Source organism: Schistocerca americana, chromosome 1 (genome assembly GCF_021461395.2).
Source record: "Schistocerca americana isolate TAMUIC-IGC-003095 chromosome 1, iqSchAmer2.1, whole genome shotgun sequence".
Taxonomy (NCBI): Eukaryota; Metazoa; Arthropoda; class Insecta; order Orthoptera; family Acrididae; genus Schistocerca; species Schistocerca americana.
The window spans coordinates 1,235,637,485-1,235,656,883 of record NC_060119.1 but is presented as its reverse complement, the minus strand read 5'-3'; the positions used below and the strand labels follow the sequence as shown (position 1 = coordinate 1,235,656,883).

The window sequence follows — 19,399 nt, the reverse complement described above, 5'->3', positions numbered from 1 at the left end:
GCGTGATGCAGTAATCGTTTCGGATCTGAAAAATGGGCCAATGATTCCTTTGGAAGAAATGGCGGTCCAGACCAGTACTTTTTGAGGATGCAGGGACGATGGGACTGCAACATGGGGCTTTTCGCTTCCCCATATGCGCCAGTTCTGTTTATTGACGAAGCCGTCCAGGTAAAAATAAGCTTCGTCAGTAAACCAAATGCTGCCCACATGCATATCGCCGTCATCAATCCTGTGCACTATATCGTTAGCGAATGTCTCTCGTGCAGCAATGGTAGCGGCGCTGAGGGGTTGCCGCGTTTGAATTTTGTATGGATAGAGGTGTAAACTCTGGCGCATGAGACGATACGTGGACGTTGGCGTCATTTGGACCGCAGCTGCAACACGGCGAACGGAAACCCGAGGCCGCTGTTGGATCACCTGCTGCACTAGCTGCGCGTTGCCCTCTGTGGTTGTCGTACGCGGTCGCCCTACCTTTCGAGCACGTTCATCCGTCACGTTCCCAGTCCGTTGAAATTTTTCAAACAGATCCTTTATTGTATCGCTTTTCGGTCCTTTGGTTACATTAAACCTCCGTTGAAAACTTCGTCTTGTTACAACAACACTGTGTTCTAGGCGGTGGAATTCCAACACCAGAAAAATCCTCTGTTCTAAGGAATAAACCATGTTGTCCACAGCACACTTGCACGTTGTGAACAGCACACGCTTACAGCAGAAAGACGACGTACAGAATGGCGCACCCACAGACTGCGTTGTCTTCTATATCTTTCACATCACTTGCAGCGCCATCTGTTGTTGAAAATTGTAACTACTGTAATTTCGAAAGTTCGTCCGCCTGAAAATGTACTGTTGTCCCAAGCATATTGCAACAAACGGTGTATTTGTATCGCTGCTCGTTTAGTTTTTATTGCCGTTTCAAATATACCGGTCATTTTTGAAACACCCTGTATATGCTTAAACAGAAGAGGAGCGTTGATCCCTAGTGTTGGGGTACATTTGGACACCACGTCAGAGCGCTTTGCCTCTCACCTGTGTCCCACTTGGGCGGCAGTCAGCGACTGGCCGTCGAGGTACCAGGTGAACTGCGGGGGCGGACTTCCAGCGGCGGAGCAGCGCAGAGAGACCGGCGGCCCCGGACTGAGGGCCTGCTCCATGAACGTCCACTGCAGCTCCGGCACCGTGTCTGCAACACCAGCGCCACGGCGTCTCAGTCTGGCAACCAGCGTCTGCCGTCTGGCCACACAGCGACCGGCGGCCAGTCACAGCGCGTTACCGGGCCTGTGCGCTTCAAGACTTTCCAACATATAAGCCACGATCTCTTCGGGATCTTGATCTAGCTCCGTATTTAAGCAGCTTAGTATTTGTGTATTTGTCTGACCATCATCAGATTACGGTTGAAATGGTTCAAATGGCTCTGAGCACTTTAGGACTTAACATCCGAGGTCATCAGTCCCCTAGAACTGAGAAATACTTAAACCTAACTAACCTAAGGACATCCCACACATCCATGCCCGAGGCAGGAATCGAACCTGTGACCGTAGCGGTCTCGCGGTTCCAGACTGAAGCGCCTATAACTGCCCGGCCACAGCGGCCGGCGCCAACATCTTGACTACTGTGGACTGAAACAGCGCATTGATGGGCCAATGTGCAGTGAATCCCTTACAATTTCAGTGCTGGACGGCAACAACTGGTTAACAGCCATGTTGATCAAAAACATTTCCTCACCAGAGAACAATGTACTTATATATATATCAGAGATTAGGACTAGGGTGCAGACGTCGCAGTTGAATGCTTGAAAGATCTGAAATGGTTATGTGGACTGGTGAGTCGCGTTACACGGCGATGATAGCGTACGACCACGTCTGGATCCTCACGAGGTTACGAATCCCACTTGACAACTCAAGAGGGTGTTGTTCAATCAGGTGGTGGAGGTATTCTCGTGTTGGTATGCTTATACAGAATGAAACTGAGGTCCTCATGGTTGTTCCACCAATTGTAATCGGCTAACGATACAGGAAAATATTCTCCAACCGCGTTCATCGTTTTGCTCAGGTTTTTGAATGTACGAGGGGCATTCGATAAGCAAGGCAACTCTCTTTTTCTCTTGGTCAGTTGTGGTTGAAAGAATGCGAAATTTTCTATGGGGTATGGCGGAATATTCCTGCGTCAGCCGCTGTAATTTCAGTAATAGTAGCGGAGGTGCGTTCCAAGTAGCAATGAACAAAAGCACGTTGAGTCGTTGGGAGAAGTGGATGTCATCATCGTAAGGTCGCGCTAACCTATCCGACATCCCCCATACCGGTGGCTACACGCAGCTGTGACTCCTGGAATGTTGGAATGTGCGCACACTGTCATTCGAGATGATCGACGAATCACAATTAAACATCTCGCTTCTCAGCTGGACATTTATGTTGGTAGTGCTGACATACAAGTTGGGGTTGTGAAAGGTGTGTGCCCGCTGGGTAACTTGCCACCAAACAGAAGACCATAAAGAGCAACGAAGGACCTTTTGCGTGGAACTGCTAGCGCGTTGCGAGGTTGAAGGTGACTTTTTCTTGTGAACATCGTCACGTGCCATGAAACATGGTTTCGATACTTCCAACCGGAACGAAACGGTAATACATGGAGTGACTCCACACCACCTCTCCCCCGAAGAAAAAGCTCAAAGACACACACTCGGCTGGTAAGGCCATGGCGACGGTCTTCTGGAACTCTGAATGGTGTTTGATGTCCTCTCTCATGGTGCAACGATCAAGTCTGAAATGTATTGTGCCACCCTCAGGAAACTGAAGGAACGCCTTCTGCGTGTTGGCCGCCACTAAAATGCAAACCAAATTTTCCTTCCCCATGGCAACACAAGGCTTCGCACAGGCGTGTGCACCAGAGAGGAGCTCACAAAACTTCATTGGAGTGTTCTTCCTCATCCACCCTACAACCCGGATGTCGCACCTTCCGACCTTCATCTGTTTGGCCCAATGAAGGATGCACTCCGCAGCAAGCAGTAGGTGGATAATAGGGACGTTATTCATGCAGCAACACGTTTGTTCCGACATCGACTGGTAGAGTGGAGCCATGCGGTCACGCAGACCCTGTCAGTGAGGTGACAGTAGGTCCGTCGCCATGAACATAGATTATGTTGAAAAATAATGTCTTGCAGCCAGAAGAGTGGGTAATAATATGGTGCACCGGAATCTTAAATAAAACCAACCTGCTTTCAGAAAATGCATTACTTATTGAACACCCCTCGTACTTTCAGAAAGACTTTGCATTATCCATTTTCTCCAGAATTGTGTTACAAAGACACGTTTATTTGGCCGGTCAAAGCAGTTATTGAGACGAATAAGCTCGCTCCTGCTCTCCTGATTTTGCAACACTTATTTATCTCAGGGCCATTTAAGTTTTTGACTGTGTTTTTCTGCTTAAGGCATACTAGAAAAATTTTGAGTACGGAGACTTACCGCAATTCCTCTGCATTCTACACCATGTTGTTCGATCCCTTACACACCTGTATTTTAATGCAATTAGCAGGAATATACCCTGAAGCAAAGCTTTATAGCCGAGAGTTTCTTTAAATATTATTTTTTTCGTTTTTGTTCAAACCAGAAAGAATTACTACCTGACAGGAGAACATATAATTCCCCCGCCTTAGAAGAGCTCATTAGCCGCCCTGGAGCGATATGGATGGCGTAGAACTGGTGCCAGGTAGTTGTGTGAACTCGACCGCCGATATTAGTCGAGGCACTGAAGGTCGGTTGCATGGGATCAACACAGAAAAACGCGTCGACGTGGGAACGTGACGGGACGCCAGAAAGCAGCTATTTTCTTTGGACGTTCCTAAGACTGCAACGTCAATGAAACTGTTCGATTTGTTGGTATATCAGTGCGGACTGTCAACCATGTCTACAAAGAGTGGTGTACCACCAGCAGTCAAATAACACGGCGTAGGAACAGTAGTTGTAAAAAGATCGTAACCGACAGAGATCGGAGACGAGTGTCATGTCAGAGACAATCAGTTTTAAGCTTGAAAGCAACTGCGGCTGTCATTATAGTGCAGGTCAAACTACAATCAGCTTCTGAGAAGCGAACACTGAGAAGGGACCTGCTAGCATTGAACATTTGGGAACCAGTACCTGACAAAAGGCCGTTACTCATAGCGGCAAGAAGAGCTGCTCGTCTTAAATGGACAAACTGCTATATCTCACGTTTGGAGATGCCTAAGAAACAACACTTTCCAGATCAACAAGAGAAAGGTTTATTACCACATAATAGGACACTTAGACTTTGTAGACTTAGAGAAAGCTTTTGACAATGTTGACTGGAATTCTCTTTCAAATTCTGATGGTGGCAGGGGTCAAATACAGGGAGCAAAAGCCTATTTACAATTTGTACAGAAACCAGATGGCAGTTATAAGAATCGTGGGGCATGAAAGGGGAGCAGTGGTTGGGAAGGGAATGAGACAGGGCTGTAGCCTCTCCCCGATGTTATTCTATCTATATATTGAGCCAGCAGTAAAGGAAACAAAAGAAAAATTTTGACTAGGAATTAAAATCCATGGAGAAGAAATAAAAACTTTGAGGTTCGCCGATGACATTGTAATTCTGTAAGAGACAGCAAAGGACCTGGAAGAGCAGTTGAACGGAATGGACAGTGTCTTGAAAGGAGGATATAAGATGAACATCAACAAAAGCAAGACGAGGATAATGGAATATAGTCAAATTAAATCAGATCACGCTAAGGGAACTAGATTAGGAAATGAAACACTTAAAGTAGTAAATCAGTTTTGATATTTAGGGAGCAAAATAAGGATATAAAATGTAGACTGGCAATAGAAAAGAAAGCCTTTCTGAAGAAGAGAAATTTGTTAACATCGAGTATAGATTTAAGTGTCAGGAAGTCGTTTCTGAAAGTATTTGTGTGGAATGTAGCCATCTATGGAAGTCAAACACGGACGATAAATAGTTTGGACAAGAAGAGAATAGAAGTTTTCGAAATGTGGTGCTACAGAAGAATGCTGAAGATTAAATGGGTAGATCACGTAACTATTGAGGAGGTATTGAATAGAACTGGGGAGAAGAGGAATTTGTGCCACAACGTGACTAGAAGAAGGGATCGGTTGGTAGGACATGCTCTGAGGCATCAAGGAATCACCAAGTTATTACTGGAGGGCAGCGTGGAGGGTAAAAACCTTAGAGGGGAAACCAAGAGATGAATACACTAAGCAGATTCAGAAGGATGCAGACTGCAGTAGTTACTTGAAGATGAAGAAGCTTGCATAGGATAGAGTAGCATGGAGAGCTGCATCAAATCAGTCTGTGTACTAAGACCGCAACAACTGCAACAATAGGACATTAAAAAAAACTGCTTACGAAAGTTAATACCAAATCCTTTCAGTTTAGTATCAGGCGGTCGCCCGAATATAACAAAGTTAATTATAATGACGGAACGTCGAGACGAAGCCAGTTTAGTTTCCCACTGAATGGAAGGAGGGTGTACTCGGTAGAAGTTGGCCAAGACACTTCTCGGAGGTGATGCTGGAGAGGTCGGAGACGTCTGACGTCCCATGACGATGACTCCAACCGGGATCAGTATTAGCTGGCATGGATGTCTGCCTGCCCAAAGCGTCGCCGGAGAACTGATGATGAAGTTTTTTGTGGTAGGTTGAGGTACAGCGTCACCGGTGCATCTCGGTCTTACTGTCTTGGTGTAAGGGTAAAATTCTTCTATCCTACACATTATTGGAGTGCATGTTGAAGGTGCGGCAGTGGTACTTGAAGACCCACCCTTCGACAGTGGAAGTTCAAGGCAGCAGGCAAGAGGTATTACAACTGCATAGGTACTGACATTGGTTGTTGTATGATGGTCGACACATATCGAGTGGTCGTAACAAGACTGACACTTCATTAATGGCCGTAACATGCCGATCAGTGGAGCTACGCTGCTATAAGTAGCCAGTACTCGCACGTAACTCGGTGGAGGGAAGTAGATCCCCACCGAGGAGGACATCTGGTAGCGCTTTCCCCGCCGTCTATAGGTTGCGATACGACACTCGCCGGCGGCCGAAATTCTGGGAGGCCACGGCTTGGAGCTATGCATGTATGCTACGCCTCTCCGTCCACCGGGTTGCCTGTCCGTCAGGTGTACTGCTGGTATATGACAAACCACAAACATACTGGACAGCAACTGCGTGGAGGTGTTTAGTATGTTCAACAAATCGCGGTTTTGTCTCAAGTGAGGAGGGCCTAGTCTAGACTGGAGGTGGTTCTGTAATGTTATGTTTTGTGGTTGTTTTTCTTAACGTAACTTGGACCTACTCATTCAGGTTACCATAGACATGAAGCAGGATATTTATTTCTCACATTCTTTTACATCTGTATGATGAATACACTGTGGTCACCAGAGGAAGTAACTTAACTAGAACAAATAACCGGTTGTTAAGTATTCACAGTTAGGAAAATAACCAGGTGTCAGTAGGTGACAGCGATTTCAGTAACTGCGAATATTGCGTCATCTATTTCCCGACGTGTGTACGTCGTACTTTACTAATTCCCCTTCGGTGTCGAATAATGAATACATCGACTATGAGATGTTCGTACTGCCATGGACATGAGTGGTGAGTTGCTGCTAATTCTGCGCGCCATCTGTTTACCGATAAATGTATTTCTAAGTCGGTCTCGCTCTGTCTTGCCATGGGTAAATCACAATGAACTTTAGGTGGTGGTGGTTAGTGTTTAACGTCCCGTCGACAACGAGGTCATTAGAGACGGAGCGCAAGCTCGGGTTAGGGAAGGATTGGGAAGGAAATCGGCCGTGCCCTTTCAAAGGAACCATCTCGGCATTCGCCTGAAACGATTTAGGGAAATCACGGAAAACCTAAATCAGGATGGCCGGAGACGGGATTGAACCGTCGTCCTCCCGAATGCGAGTCCAGTGTGCTAACCACTGCGCCACCTCGCTCGGTAATGAACTTTAGGGTATTGGTCTATTCGTGTAAGTAACTGTTGGAATAACTGGTTAATTTATAGATATAAAAATACTAGAGGTTACTGCTAAATGGAATATTGGATAACTCTAGTCCATTCCTGTTTCGTTTGACAAAGACGCTACAGGGATGCTTTTCTTTCGCTTTCGCTACCGACAGTACACAGAGATGAAGAAATCCAGGACCAGCCAAATGTGGAATTCAGTTTCGAATTTTGCATACATAACCTATTGATCACACTTAAAAAAGCGGATGCTGAAAATTCAACTTTTAATAGCGCAGTGAAACATTTCGCGCACTCTGCTTTCGAAAATAACTTTCTAAAGCTCCTTAGATAACTACATTTGGCACTAGACCGCGATCTCCATGCTATACGAAACGCCGATAACCTCTGTAACATCGAGTGAAGGGTTCTGGAAACATAGTCAGCTCAAGATTGCTAAGTACACAGGGTGCCTCTCCTAAGCGTCGTCAGGCGCATTTTCTCTGGTGTTCCGGCTGATGTTTGCAATTTTGTTTTTTGCAATGTGTAGCTGGAAACAGCCCAGTCAAATACTGCTTATCGCGTCTTTCACGCGACGTCCACCGGCCATGGAAAGCGTTGGTTTGTTCCGCGTTACAAACAGCCATTCGACAGAGCGATTCCAAATTACTCTATTGCGGCATTCGTTTTACCGATGCGTATCAACAGGGACAGAAAAAGAAGGTGAACAACCATTAACACACCAACGACAGCACCGCCCTCTCCCGCGCTGACTCATACCGAAATGGAGAAACGCTGCTCGGAAGCTGATGGAGCACTGATTGCTCTTCGTGTTTTACTGTTCTTGTTAATACATACTGATGAAATTAATTCGGATCCGCTCTATCGAATGGGCAAGTAAAATTACGATTTAAAAATAATTTTGTTTGTAATGGGAAGCAAACCGATACTTACTCTGGGCGTCATATGCGAGACCTGATGAGCAGGATTTGTTTGGGTTGACTCCAGGTACACGTTACAAAAACGAAATTGCAAATATCTTCATAAACACCCGAGAAAATGCACGTGGCGACTCTTAGGAGAGACACAATGTATAGTCAGCTCAGCTTCATAGTGTGGCACAGTTCAGCAGATACTGTAGCCAGTTAGTAATAAACGGAATTATTGGCACATGTTCTTTGATTGCTACACTGATAAATAACCGCATCCGGTATCACTTATACCAAATGTGGAAGGATATTGTTGCATTTGGTAGTACGAATAAGTTATTTTTGGCAGTTGTTAACAGCCGTTACAAGTAACTGTTCCCGAAAAATAACTTATCTACGATACTGATATCGGAAACTAAATGCGTATCCCATCACTATTGGAGACTCACGACTGCTATGTGGCAGCAACCATGTTCAGAGCGCTGCGTGTGTATGTTCCAAGTTTAACGAGCACAAATACACCCTCGGCTCGCCCGCTAAGTCATCCGGTCTTGACCCCATAGGAAAAGTCTGAGGCTATTTGGCATAGCATGTGGAAAGTAACAACCAACGTTCCCGTAGTATGGCAGTCCTGCGGGATCTAATCATGAGTAAGTCGTTTCAGCTGGATACGGCATACCAGTAAAATTTTATGGGTTCTCTTCCTCGTCGAAATGAGGCCATTGTTAAAGCTACAGTCTGCTGCTGCTACACACGGTACTGGAGTGATTTCTTCTGAGGGTAAATAAATGTTTTGGCGAGTGCGATTAGTTCCTTTACTGAAATTAGTCACACGTGGCTCTCAGTCATTGTCTACTTCTATTGTAAAACGCAAAAGGCAAGTAATGTTTATTGATTGAAAGGTCTCTGTAAGCTAAAACTGATTCTTCATTAATCTTCTGTTACAAAACTGTCTGGTTATCGAAAGTGTCCGCAATTTAATTAGAGAGGAATTGAAATTAAGAGTATATTGTTATTTTGTTGCAGGCGGACAGTCTGACTGGGGCCCTGTTTGACGCTCCTTCGGTAACTTGTGTGGCAATGCCGCTGTTTGCTTTTTACTGAGCCCCTTATTTGGTCTGACGACTTTGAACGAACCATTACATAGACATTCCCATTGCAGAGAAAAAGTCCTTGGCGATCAGAACGAAGCGAACCTGGGACATCCTTGCTGGTATCTTGCAACGCTAACCAAAAGAGCATCAGTCGCATATTTCGCCTCCCAGAAATGCAACGAAATATTTTAATCGGGGAGACGACGCAGAGGCTAGAGAGTCCAAGACGGGCGAGTTTTAAGGAGAGAAATGCACTTACGAAAGGACGAGTTGAGGAGGCCCCACACGCCCTCTTTTGGCAGCGTGTATTCAGCCGTCCGGCTAACGTGTCGTCGTTAATGTGTTGGCCTCCCAGTGTCTGAATGCGGAGATGCAGCGTGAAAGACGCCGGGCCGTCGACGCGGCTTTGGCTTTTGTACGTAGAGAGGAAACCGAGCACCGTGTGTGAGCGCGAGCACATGGCATTCAGCGGGGAAAGTCGCCTCCGTTACAGCCACTGACGAAAGTCACCGTCATAGTCGAGAAGCGCTGGAATTTTAAAAGGGAGGGCGCGAACCTTTTCCGCGAGCAGTTGAACTCATTCCGAGGAAACAAAATGTTACACTGAAATTTTAGCACTACACAGAGTTGTGAGAGTGTTTACCGTCTCATGCATTGGTTTAGTGTGCACTGGATGTCCTAACTTTTATAGCGAGAGCCTTTATTATAGCGAAGCTTAACTCGACTGATCGGGATATAACCATACACTTAAACTACTGGCCATTAAAATTGCTGCACCACGAAGACGACGTGCTACAGACGCGAAATTTAACCGACAGAACGAAGATGCTCAGATATGCACATGATTAGCTTTTCAGAGCATTCACAAAAGGTTGGCGCCGGTGGCGACGCCTACAACGTGCTGACATGAGGAAAGTTTCCAACCGATTTCTCATATACAAACAGCAGTTGACAGGCGTTGCCTGGTGGAACGTTGTGATGCCTCGTGTAAGGAGGAGAAATGCGTACCATCACGTTTCCGACTTTGATAAAGGTCGGATTGTAGCCTATCGCGATTGCGGTTTATCGTATCGCGACATTGCTGCTCGCATTGGTCGAGATCTAATGACTGTTAGCAGAATATGGAATCGGTGGGTTCAGGAGAGTAATATGGAACGCCGTGCTGGATCGCAACGGCCTCGTATCACTAGCAGTCGAGATGACAGTCATCTTACCCGCATGGCTGTAACGGATCGTGCAGCTACGTCTCGATCCCTGAGTCAACAGATGTGGACGTTTTCAAGACAACGACCATCCGCACGAACAGTTCGACGACGTTTGCAGCAGCATGCATTATCAGCTCGGAGACCTTGGCTGCGGTTGCCCATGACGCTGCATCACAAAGAGGAGCGCCTGCGATGGAGCACTCAACGACGAACCTGGGTGCACGAATGGCAAAATGTCATTTTTTCGGGTGAGTCCAGGTTCTGTTTACAGCATCATGATGGTCGCATCTATGTTTGGTGGCATCGCTGTGAACGCACATTGGAAGCGTGTATTTGTCATCTCCATACTGGCGTATCACCCAGCGTGACGGTATGGGGTGTCATTGGTTACACGTCTCGGTCACCTCTTGTTCCCATTGATGGCACTTTGAACAGTGGACGTTAAATTCCAGATGTGTTACGACCCGTGGCTCTACCCTTCATTCGATCCCTGCGAAACCCTACATTTCAGCAGGATAATGCACGACCGCATGTTGCAGGTCCTGTACGGGCCTTTCTGGATACAGAAAATGTTCGACTGCTGCCCTGGCCAGCACATTCTCTAGATCTCTCACCTATTGAAAACGTCTGGTCAATGGTGGCCGAGCAACTGGCTAGTCACAATACGCGTCACTACTCTTGATGAACTGTGGTATCGTGTTGAAGCTGCATCGGCAGCTGTACCTGTACACGCCATCCTAGCTCTGTTTGACTCAATGCTCAGGCGTATCAAGGCCGTTATTACGGCCAGAGGTGGTTGTTCTGGGTAGTGTCTTCTCAGGATCTATGCACCCAAATTACGTGAAACTGTAATCACATGTCAGTTCTAGTATAATATATTTGTCCAATGAATATCCTATGAGAGGTTGTTCGAAATAAGTAACATCAATAGTGTCACTGACTCATTAGTTCGTGGTTTAGTAAAACATCTACTAAACCTGATTATCATTTTCGTCATTTTAAAAAAAGTATACAAAGGAATTCTTATTCATTCTGAATTTTAGTTAGACGCCAATGTTGATGATGGTGGGGGAAAAGGCATGGGGGGGGGGGGGGGGAGGGGGAGAGTTCTAGCTAATATGTGAATATCTGGTGGCGATTAGAGGTAATGGTCTCTGAAAGGTTGGGTACCAATGGTTACAGAATACAGTCTTGTGAAGTCGGATGACTTTCTAAAAATACTTCGTAGTTAAAAAAATCAAATGGTATACATTAGAATTAAAAGAATTTTGACACGTTATTCCAGGGGAAAATGACTTTACGAGAAGCTGTAGAAGCTTATAAAAGATAACCAGCCTCGCGAAAGTAGGACCATAATTAAAGAACAATTTTTCATTGGGTAACATTGGGTGTAGTTCCAGATACCACAGATATCATAATTAATGGAATTTGCAGAGAGAACACTGTATTTATCCTTAACACGCTATTCCAGTTATTCCAGAAGTAAATGAGTGTAAAATGGACTTGGCAAAGACAAGACGGAACTAAAATTAAATGGACTGTATTTTATCATATTTATCCTTAACACATTATTCCAGAAGAGAATGAGTATAAAATAGACTTGGCAATAGCCAGATGGAAATAAAAAGAAATGGAATGTATTTTATCAGTCAATAAATCAGTTATACACAATGGTCCAACATGGTCCTCAAATGGTTTGGAATTTCAGATGACAATAGACCAGTAAGGTATAGTTTAAAAATGGATACAAAGCCATAAAGAATCATAAATGTTAATTATGAGGATGCATTTAAGAACAGGGAGCTATAACTGTTTCTGCTGATCCACAGGTTCTTATCTTCAAAATTAATCAAAGGGAAATTATTAATAAAGTTGTTGCTGCAAACAGAAAAAATATTACATAGGAAAATAAAGCAAAGAAAAGTAAATCACACAAGATATAAAGCAAATAATAAAGAGAAAGAAGTTTCAAGGAAACGACATTAGGAAAGTAATACAGTGCTCTGAAATAAAATAAAAAAAAGAATAAGCGTAGAGAATGGTGGTGATGATACAATGAAAACAATATGACCATGATGAAACCACTTATGTTGGACTTACATCTGTTTTCGTCAGAGAAGGTGGCAGATGAAATAGCAACCAGCAACAATTAGGAGAAATTTATATAAGAACTTACAGATTTTTGTAACTGTTGCAGTCGAGATATCAAAAAATGATGGCTCACGGAGGTGTTCCAATAGAACTGTGGAAAAAAACGTTAATCATTGAGTGCGAGTAATGTTTATGAGTCGTCTTTTGATTCCTGTTCTAAGTAATTACGGAAGTTCGATAAGGATCGAGTTCAGTGTCCTTTGACACAATGTATATAGAACTTAGCCTTCGTAATGAACCTGGAACTCTATACCTAGCATAGCACAGTTTGTACCGAACTTAAGCGCCGCATAATGTTGCAGTCTGCGATCCATTGTCCGGACCATGCTTGTGTGGAACGTGCATTTGATGAGATTCCCCTGAGACACCCTAAATGTCACTAGGGGTAACTGGAGGTGGAAAGGTGAGCGCACTCGAAGTTCTGAGTGGAATCCTTTACGTAATGTAAGTATGAAATATAAATAGCGTGTAACGACCTACGGAATGAGGACGAGCGGAACAACGAATGTCAAACGTAAACAGAAAGACTGCTTTTACAAAAGTGGAAATATCCATCTATTTTTATGATCTTTTTGTGAAGGGTACCTACTGTTCGCAAAAGAAAAAAGACAGCAGGTACAGAACTCGAGATATTTTGCCAGCGTCCAGTCTGCTGTTGCAGAGACGGATTATAGCAATGACTCTTTTGCCTGATGGCTAAAAAATTTTTGATTTATTTTATTTGAGAAAGAAGTAAGTAAGTTAGTTAGTTACACGTTCCATAGATCACTTGAACGCGTCTTTTATCGAAATGATGTGGAACGAATCAGTTTACACGATTGTGTACATGATTACTGTTAACATTAATGAACAAATTATCATTTTACTCCTACTCATGTCACTACACTTAAAAACAAGGATTTTTTACCAGTTTTTAAGTAGAGATTCGTCAGTAGAACAGAAGTGGTTGCTCAAGAGAAATGATTTCGATTTAGAGTTAAAACTTGCTTTGCTACCTGTCAGACATGTTACTGAGCAAACGGTCAAAAATTTTCCTTGTTTCATATTGAGCTACTCTTTGAGCCGTTCTCAGCTTTAACAATGGTCAATGAAGGTTATTTTTGTCTGTAGTGTTGTAGGTATGATTATTTATGACGAATTTCATTAGCGAAAGTATGTATTGCGACAGTCTAGCTCCATGGAGAGGTACCTCCATGACGTCCTTGTGTGAATACCACACATTATTCTTACTGCTCGCTTTTGTGCAATCAATACTTTCTTTTTAAGCATTGGGTACCCCAGAAAACTGTTCCGTACGACATTATTGAGCGGAAATATGCAAAACATGTCAACAGTTATACGAAAAGCAAAAGCACCTGAACTTAATCGTTTGAGAAGCTCAGTAATATGCTTCTTCCAGTTCAAGTTTTCATCAACTGGTGCACCCAAAAATTTGGAACATTCTACTCTACTTACCGATCCCTGCTCATGTGCTACATGAATTGTTAGTATGAGTATTTATTGTACAGAGCTGAATGTAGTGTGCTTTACTTTGAAAATTTAGGGAGAGTCCATTTTCAGAGAACCAGTCCATTCATTTACCAACTCTTTTGTTGCTTTCGCTCTAATGGGATTTGTTACAACGCTAGTATCGAACTGACGGAAGAAGAATTGTGAGGACGGGTCGTGAGTCGTGCTTGGGTAGCTCAGTTGGAAGAGCACTTGCACGCGAAAGACAAAGGTCCCGAGATCGTGTCTCGGTCCTGCACACAGTTTTAATCTGCCAGGAAGTTTCAAATCATCGCACACTCCGCTGCAGAGTGAAAATTTCATTCTGGAAACACTAGCATCGCCTACATAAAAGTACCAATTTTTCTTCTTGAATGCAAAATTGTATGACAGTGTCGGATGTTAGACCCTGAAGGGTAGGTTCAGCAGCCTAATTGGAAAGGTTTTTCTTTCCTTCGCGCAAACTGGCACCTTTCCTTGGCGAATTGGGACAGTTGTATGTTTGAGTATATCTGACAGGTGTAGGTGACTGTATTGGGTGTGTGTAGTGTGTTACCCTTGTTGTGTTGGATAATGGGAGAAGGCGAAATCTGGTGCCGACACATAGCCTACTGCTCTTGAGTAGCACCAAGGTGCCCACCGAGCTCGTTTCCGTCTGATTGATGGATCATGATTGATGGATCACCATCAACAGTATCACAGGCCTTCACTTCATGAAACACTGCGGAAAAGTTTGGAATTTGGTCGAGGACGTTGGCGTAAGATGTTAAGGAAATTTGCGACCTCCCCCCTCCTCCGCTTTGCCCCAAAGGCAAATGGAAACATTCTCAACTGCACGCCATTCAAAAATCGGCCATGCCCAATGTTACTTCATTTCTATGATCTGACGGAAACCAGTGTATTCAACGAGGTAAGGCTGTTGACTGTTTGAAAAAATCTTCATTTTATGTAAGAGCTATCCTAGCAAGGGCCATACTTTTATGTCTCTTCGAATTTTAGCTTTTAGCTATGAGAGGTAATCTGCCACTATTCATTTTTACAACTTGAACATTTCGTATTTATCTGTCGTTTTGACCATCGGATTTTCAGCAAAAGATGTATACATCTTTTCCCAGTAGCATTGTTTCTGATTCCGTGTAATCTGATTCGCCAGCTCGACGTTTTAATAAACTTTACTTGTGGTGAAACTGCCACGCAGATTAAAAATGCCTATTGGTTTGGGATTCGAACCCGGAACCTTGTTTTTGCGGGCAATATTTTTACCACGGAGCTATCCGGGCAGGACTCGAAACCTCCCTCACAGCTTGAATTCTATCGGAAGCTCTTCTGTTTTCCAAACTCCGCAGGAGTTCTTCTGCATACCTTGTTGGATTTTCCAAGTGTGCCTCTTAATAATTTCATAGAGGTAGCCTGAATTCATGTACCGTCTTTTTATCTTTTCTTTCTTTTATTCAATTCCATGGTTAAGAACTGGATCTTCAACCGAGTTGAAAAATACCAGTTTTTTGTACAAATGACATAAAATCGTTGTATGAGTCCGCGATCCTTATCACTAGTCAATAATTCTTCGTCTTGGTCGCTATTTATGTTTTTATTTTTTTAAAATATACACCTTTACACGTTTTGGCTACAGCCATCATCAGCTTCTGTCAGATAAACAGAACAAATGGGAAGTAATATTTTTACCACAAATAGAATAACGTCATTCTACATTTAAAATTTCGATACACAGTATCTCGTCAACTCACAAGTAGACACAACAGCCGTGAGAGGGCAACGGTACCGAAATCGACACCTTTTTCATGCCAGCATGTTAGTGCACTCAGACTTCGCAGCACGATTCCCCACATACTAGCTATGCAAATATATTTGTCACAAAATATTGTCCTGCTCATATTTCCGACAATAAATGGACGTTCAAGATTGGCATTCTGGCTACACGCTGACCACATATACGGTAACTATCTCACTCGCAAAACCCTCAACGTGATGTGCAGTTGGTACAGTGGATAGCGTTTTGGATTATCATCCAGGAGATCAAGTGTTCGATTCTGGGTCGAGGCGAAATTGTATTTATTTGTTAAATGTAGCCTGCGTTGTATGATATCTGGTGTCTTAATCGTCATACGGCGTTTACTGTGGGTCTTCTACAAAGCATTTCCACTTACGTAGTACGAATACAGAATTGGTAGCACAATTTTTTTCACTGGTCGTGGACACGAATTGTTTCACACCGCTGCCTCTATTGGATTCCAAACCTATTTGCAGTGAACCTTTCCCCAATGGTCCCATCGATTAGCAGCAATTACTATTCTTGTCACATTCAGGTCTATTACATTCGTTATGATCTTACGTCATCAGTAGGGCTAGCAACGTGCTTTCAAATAATTTCCAAACATGTACTATGTAAATGTTGGACATATGTGGGTTAAGAAACGGTCTATACTGCAATATTATATGGCAGAAAGAAATGGGCAGATAAAAACAAATCTGTTTAGACCCAGATTCGAACACGCTGTTCACTGCACCAAGTGCACAGCACTAGCGAAAATGCTAACAGAGGTAGGTACCACATATGTGAGTACAACGTTGCCAGAATGCCAAGCTTGAACGTCCATTTACTGCCGGAAATATGAATGCGCAGGACGATATTTTGTGAGAGGTATTTTAATAAAGTTGTCATCCTCTAAATCTTCACCTCGCGAACAGGAAAAGATGTTGCAATACAGGTTTACGTAATTTACAGTAGAAATGAAGTTGTTTTAAGCTCTGCCTTGTTTGATTTTAAGCCATATGTTAAATAGTTTTTGACAACACAATCGTCCATTTTATTTTTATTGATTACTTTCTATGAAATGAACGTATGCTATTTTTTATGAAATTACTGTATGCTTAAATTGTAATCGGTACTTTGAATTGTAGCGTGACAATTCCTATCCGTTATTTTTATAGGTCATTTTTTGAAAGTCTGAAAGCTTAATTTTATAGAAATTGATACGAATTTTGGTTGACGAGTCCAACTCAGTTTAATGTCACCTAATAGCCAATGATTGTTGTTTAAGATAGGCTACCTCACAAACAGCATTAGTCACGGTACAAATCTACATAAATAACGATCAAGACGGACAAGTGTATTGAAAAATATCACATCTGTGTCTTATTTTTGAAATTTTCGTGCGAGCGGCTGCATATACCTTTAAAGTCAGGTTTTTATCCATGTATGTGTGTAACAGCACAGTAAACGTCTACACTATTCTATTTGATCTATAGTTCCATCTTCAACAACTATATCTGATCTGTACATGTTTCTTTAAGTACCCCTGTCTTCGTTTTGTCAACAGGTTTTTCAAATTATATGCTTTTACTGTCTTGCTTAAAATAAAAACTGAATATTTCAGTTTAAAAACTGTTTTACAGTATCTGTTTGATAGTAAATAAATTTCACTTCTGCCGCGAAGGATGAGCTACCAGCCTTTAGTTATTACACTTTGTTGTTAAGATTAATCTAGAGATCTCTGCCGTTAACATGATAAATCTGAACTATGAGAATCAATATTTTACGAAGAGCAGTTTGAAAGCTTTCAACTACACCCTCGAAAAAATAGCTGATACATGTCTGCAGCTTGATACGCGCTGAAATAACTACGTCACAGTAATGTAGTATGCCGCTGAAAAGACAAAATAATTTGGCGCAGCCTGTTCATTGACGTAGTGCTTTATCGTGTGGTAAGTCTTTTCTGCATTTGAAGGGTAACAACGCTGCAACAATGCATGATGAGTTGGTTGAAGTGCACTGCAACAGTGCACCATCACACTACACAGTGGTTACTTGGAGACAATATTTCCACTTATGATTCTGGTTTTACCCTAGTTGCTTTCGGAATCATTCCTAAAGTATCCAAAAACACCTAAACCCCTAGATTTAGGGAGTGTAATTATAATACAGAACAACACATTATTTCACGTATTTAATGACATGAAATACGTGTAGTACATACACTTGCAGGACCAGAAGCAAAAGCATTACTTTTACACCTTTTCGCTAGTTTAGCATGGCTCTGTCGAGTTTTAAAATTGAGTAACTATTTTCTAGCATTCCCAATTTTGTATGAAGCAACTCATTAAGGTTATCGTTGTTAAATCTATTTCTTTTGTCCATGTTTACGGTTTTAGGAACATTGAATAATATTTCTACCCTAGAACTTAATGGCTGAACTGCGAATAAAAGTGAAATGACCATTTCGAGGTTTTCGTAAATAAAACTGCCTTGATGATCTTTCAAACTTAGTACCTTATTCCAGTAAACCTCATCTGGGAATTTTTTTAATTTTTCCTTGCCGTTAACCTCAAAATGCTTGGCTTTGATGACAGCTTGATGTTTCCATTCATTGTCTGCTTTCTGCATGTTGCTTTTTCTCACAAAAAAATTAAAATGGGTAAACACACGGTTTCACAGGCTGTTTCTTCGTATTTCGTGCTACTTGGGGATCTATACATTTCGGAAAATCGAAAGGTTTCTCATCCAAGTCGAACCGTTGTTTTATCTGCAATATTATTGCCACAAAAAATTCCTGGCGACTTGCATAAAATTTGTTCATTTCTTCTGTTGGACTTTGAGTATGGTATTACAACAGCCTTATTTTAATTTCATATTACCTCTTCAAAGAAATGTCACGTTTGAAGATGAGCTTCGGTATAATTCGCATTCACAAATCCTTACAACTTACGTGTGTTATTTTTCTCATACCAGATGATTATTACTAGGCACTCACAACCTAAAGTTGTCACTGTATAACACAAACACGAAAACGTTTACCTTCATACATCCCGGAACCATGCAGTGGTATATCTGTTTTTCCACTATATTTCACATATCCCGGTTTAATTGATCAACTTTTCGTGTGATTACTGTCGGTGTAATACCACTAAGTTCCGATGTCGCCCTTAACAATGGTCATATCATAGTTAATATAGCAAGATAAAATTAGATGGATTACATTCAATAAGAGTTTGATTGAATCCCCTTTAATACATCGCTGGGGCCATCGAGTAAAGTAATATATTCTGTGGTGCTTACTACAAGTGATATGGTTACTACCTTAAGTTCGATTTCACCCTAAATTTCCCTAAATCCATGTCAAATTAAAGTAGCCCTAAACCACATATAACGTAAGACGTTTCACCCTAAAACGGATGAAATACCTAAAAGTGGAAACACTGGTTGGAGCAGACGCTCCAGGTGTTGTCAAACTAGTCAGATTGACTAAGAACGAGTTGGCACACTATCCCAGTGCTGAGGAATCGGGAATCGCAGGAGAAACTTAGAGCCTGGCGTTTGAAGACAGGCGTATCACGATCGAGACAACAGTAGAAAAAGTGAAAAGTAATCGTGGGTCACTTTTAATTGTATGATATTTTTAACAGGACGAAGTTCGTCGTCGCTATGTTCCACATCTCAATTCATTTTGCATGGGACACAGTCAAATAAGCTACTTCTCTTTCATATATAATTTTGCCTCACCCCTTATATTCTTACAGTATATTGATAATTTTTACTTTTTTGACCGTCTGA

General features: G+C 42.5%; 1 protein-coding gene across 1 annotated transcript in view; it reads right to left on the bottom strand.

Moving 5' to 3' along the window:
* The window catches only part of LOC124598405 (Down syndrome cell adhesion molecule-like protein Dscam2), a 701,156-nt gene that overhangs the window by 299,242 nt on the left and 382,515 nt on the right, over nt 1–19,399 (bottom strand). The window contains exon 9 of the mRNA XM_047135998.1: nt 1,027–1,180. Within this exon, the coding sequence (XP_046991954.1) occupies nt 1,027–1,180 (154 nt within the window). The remainder of the gene's footprint in view (nt 1–1,026; nt 1,181–19,399) is intronic.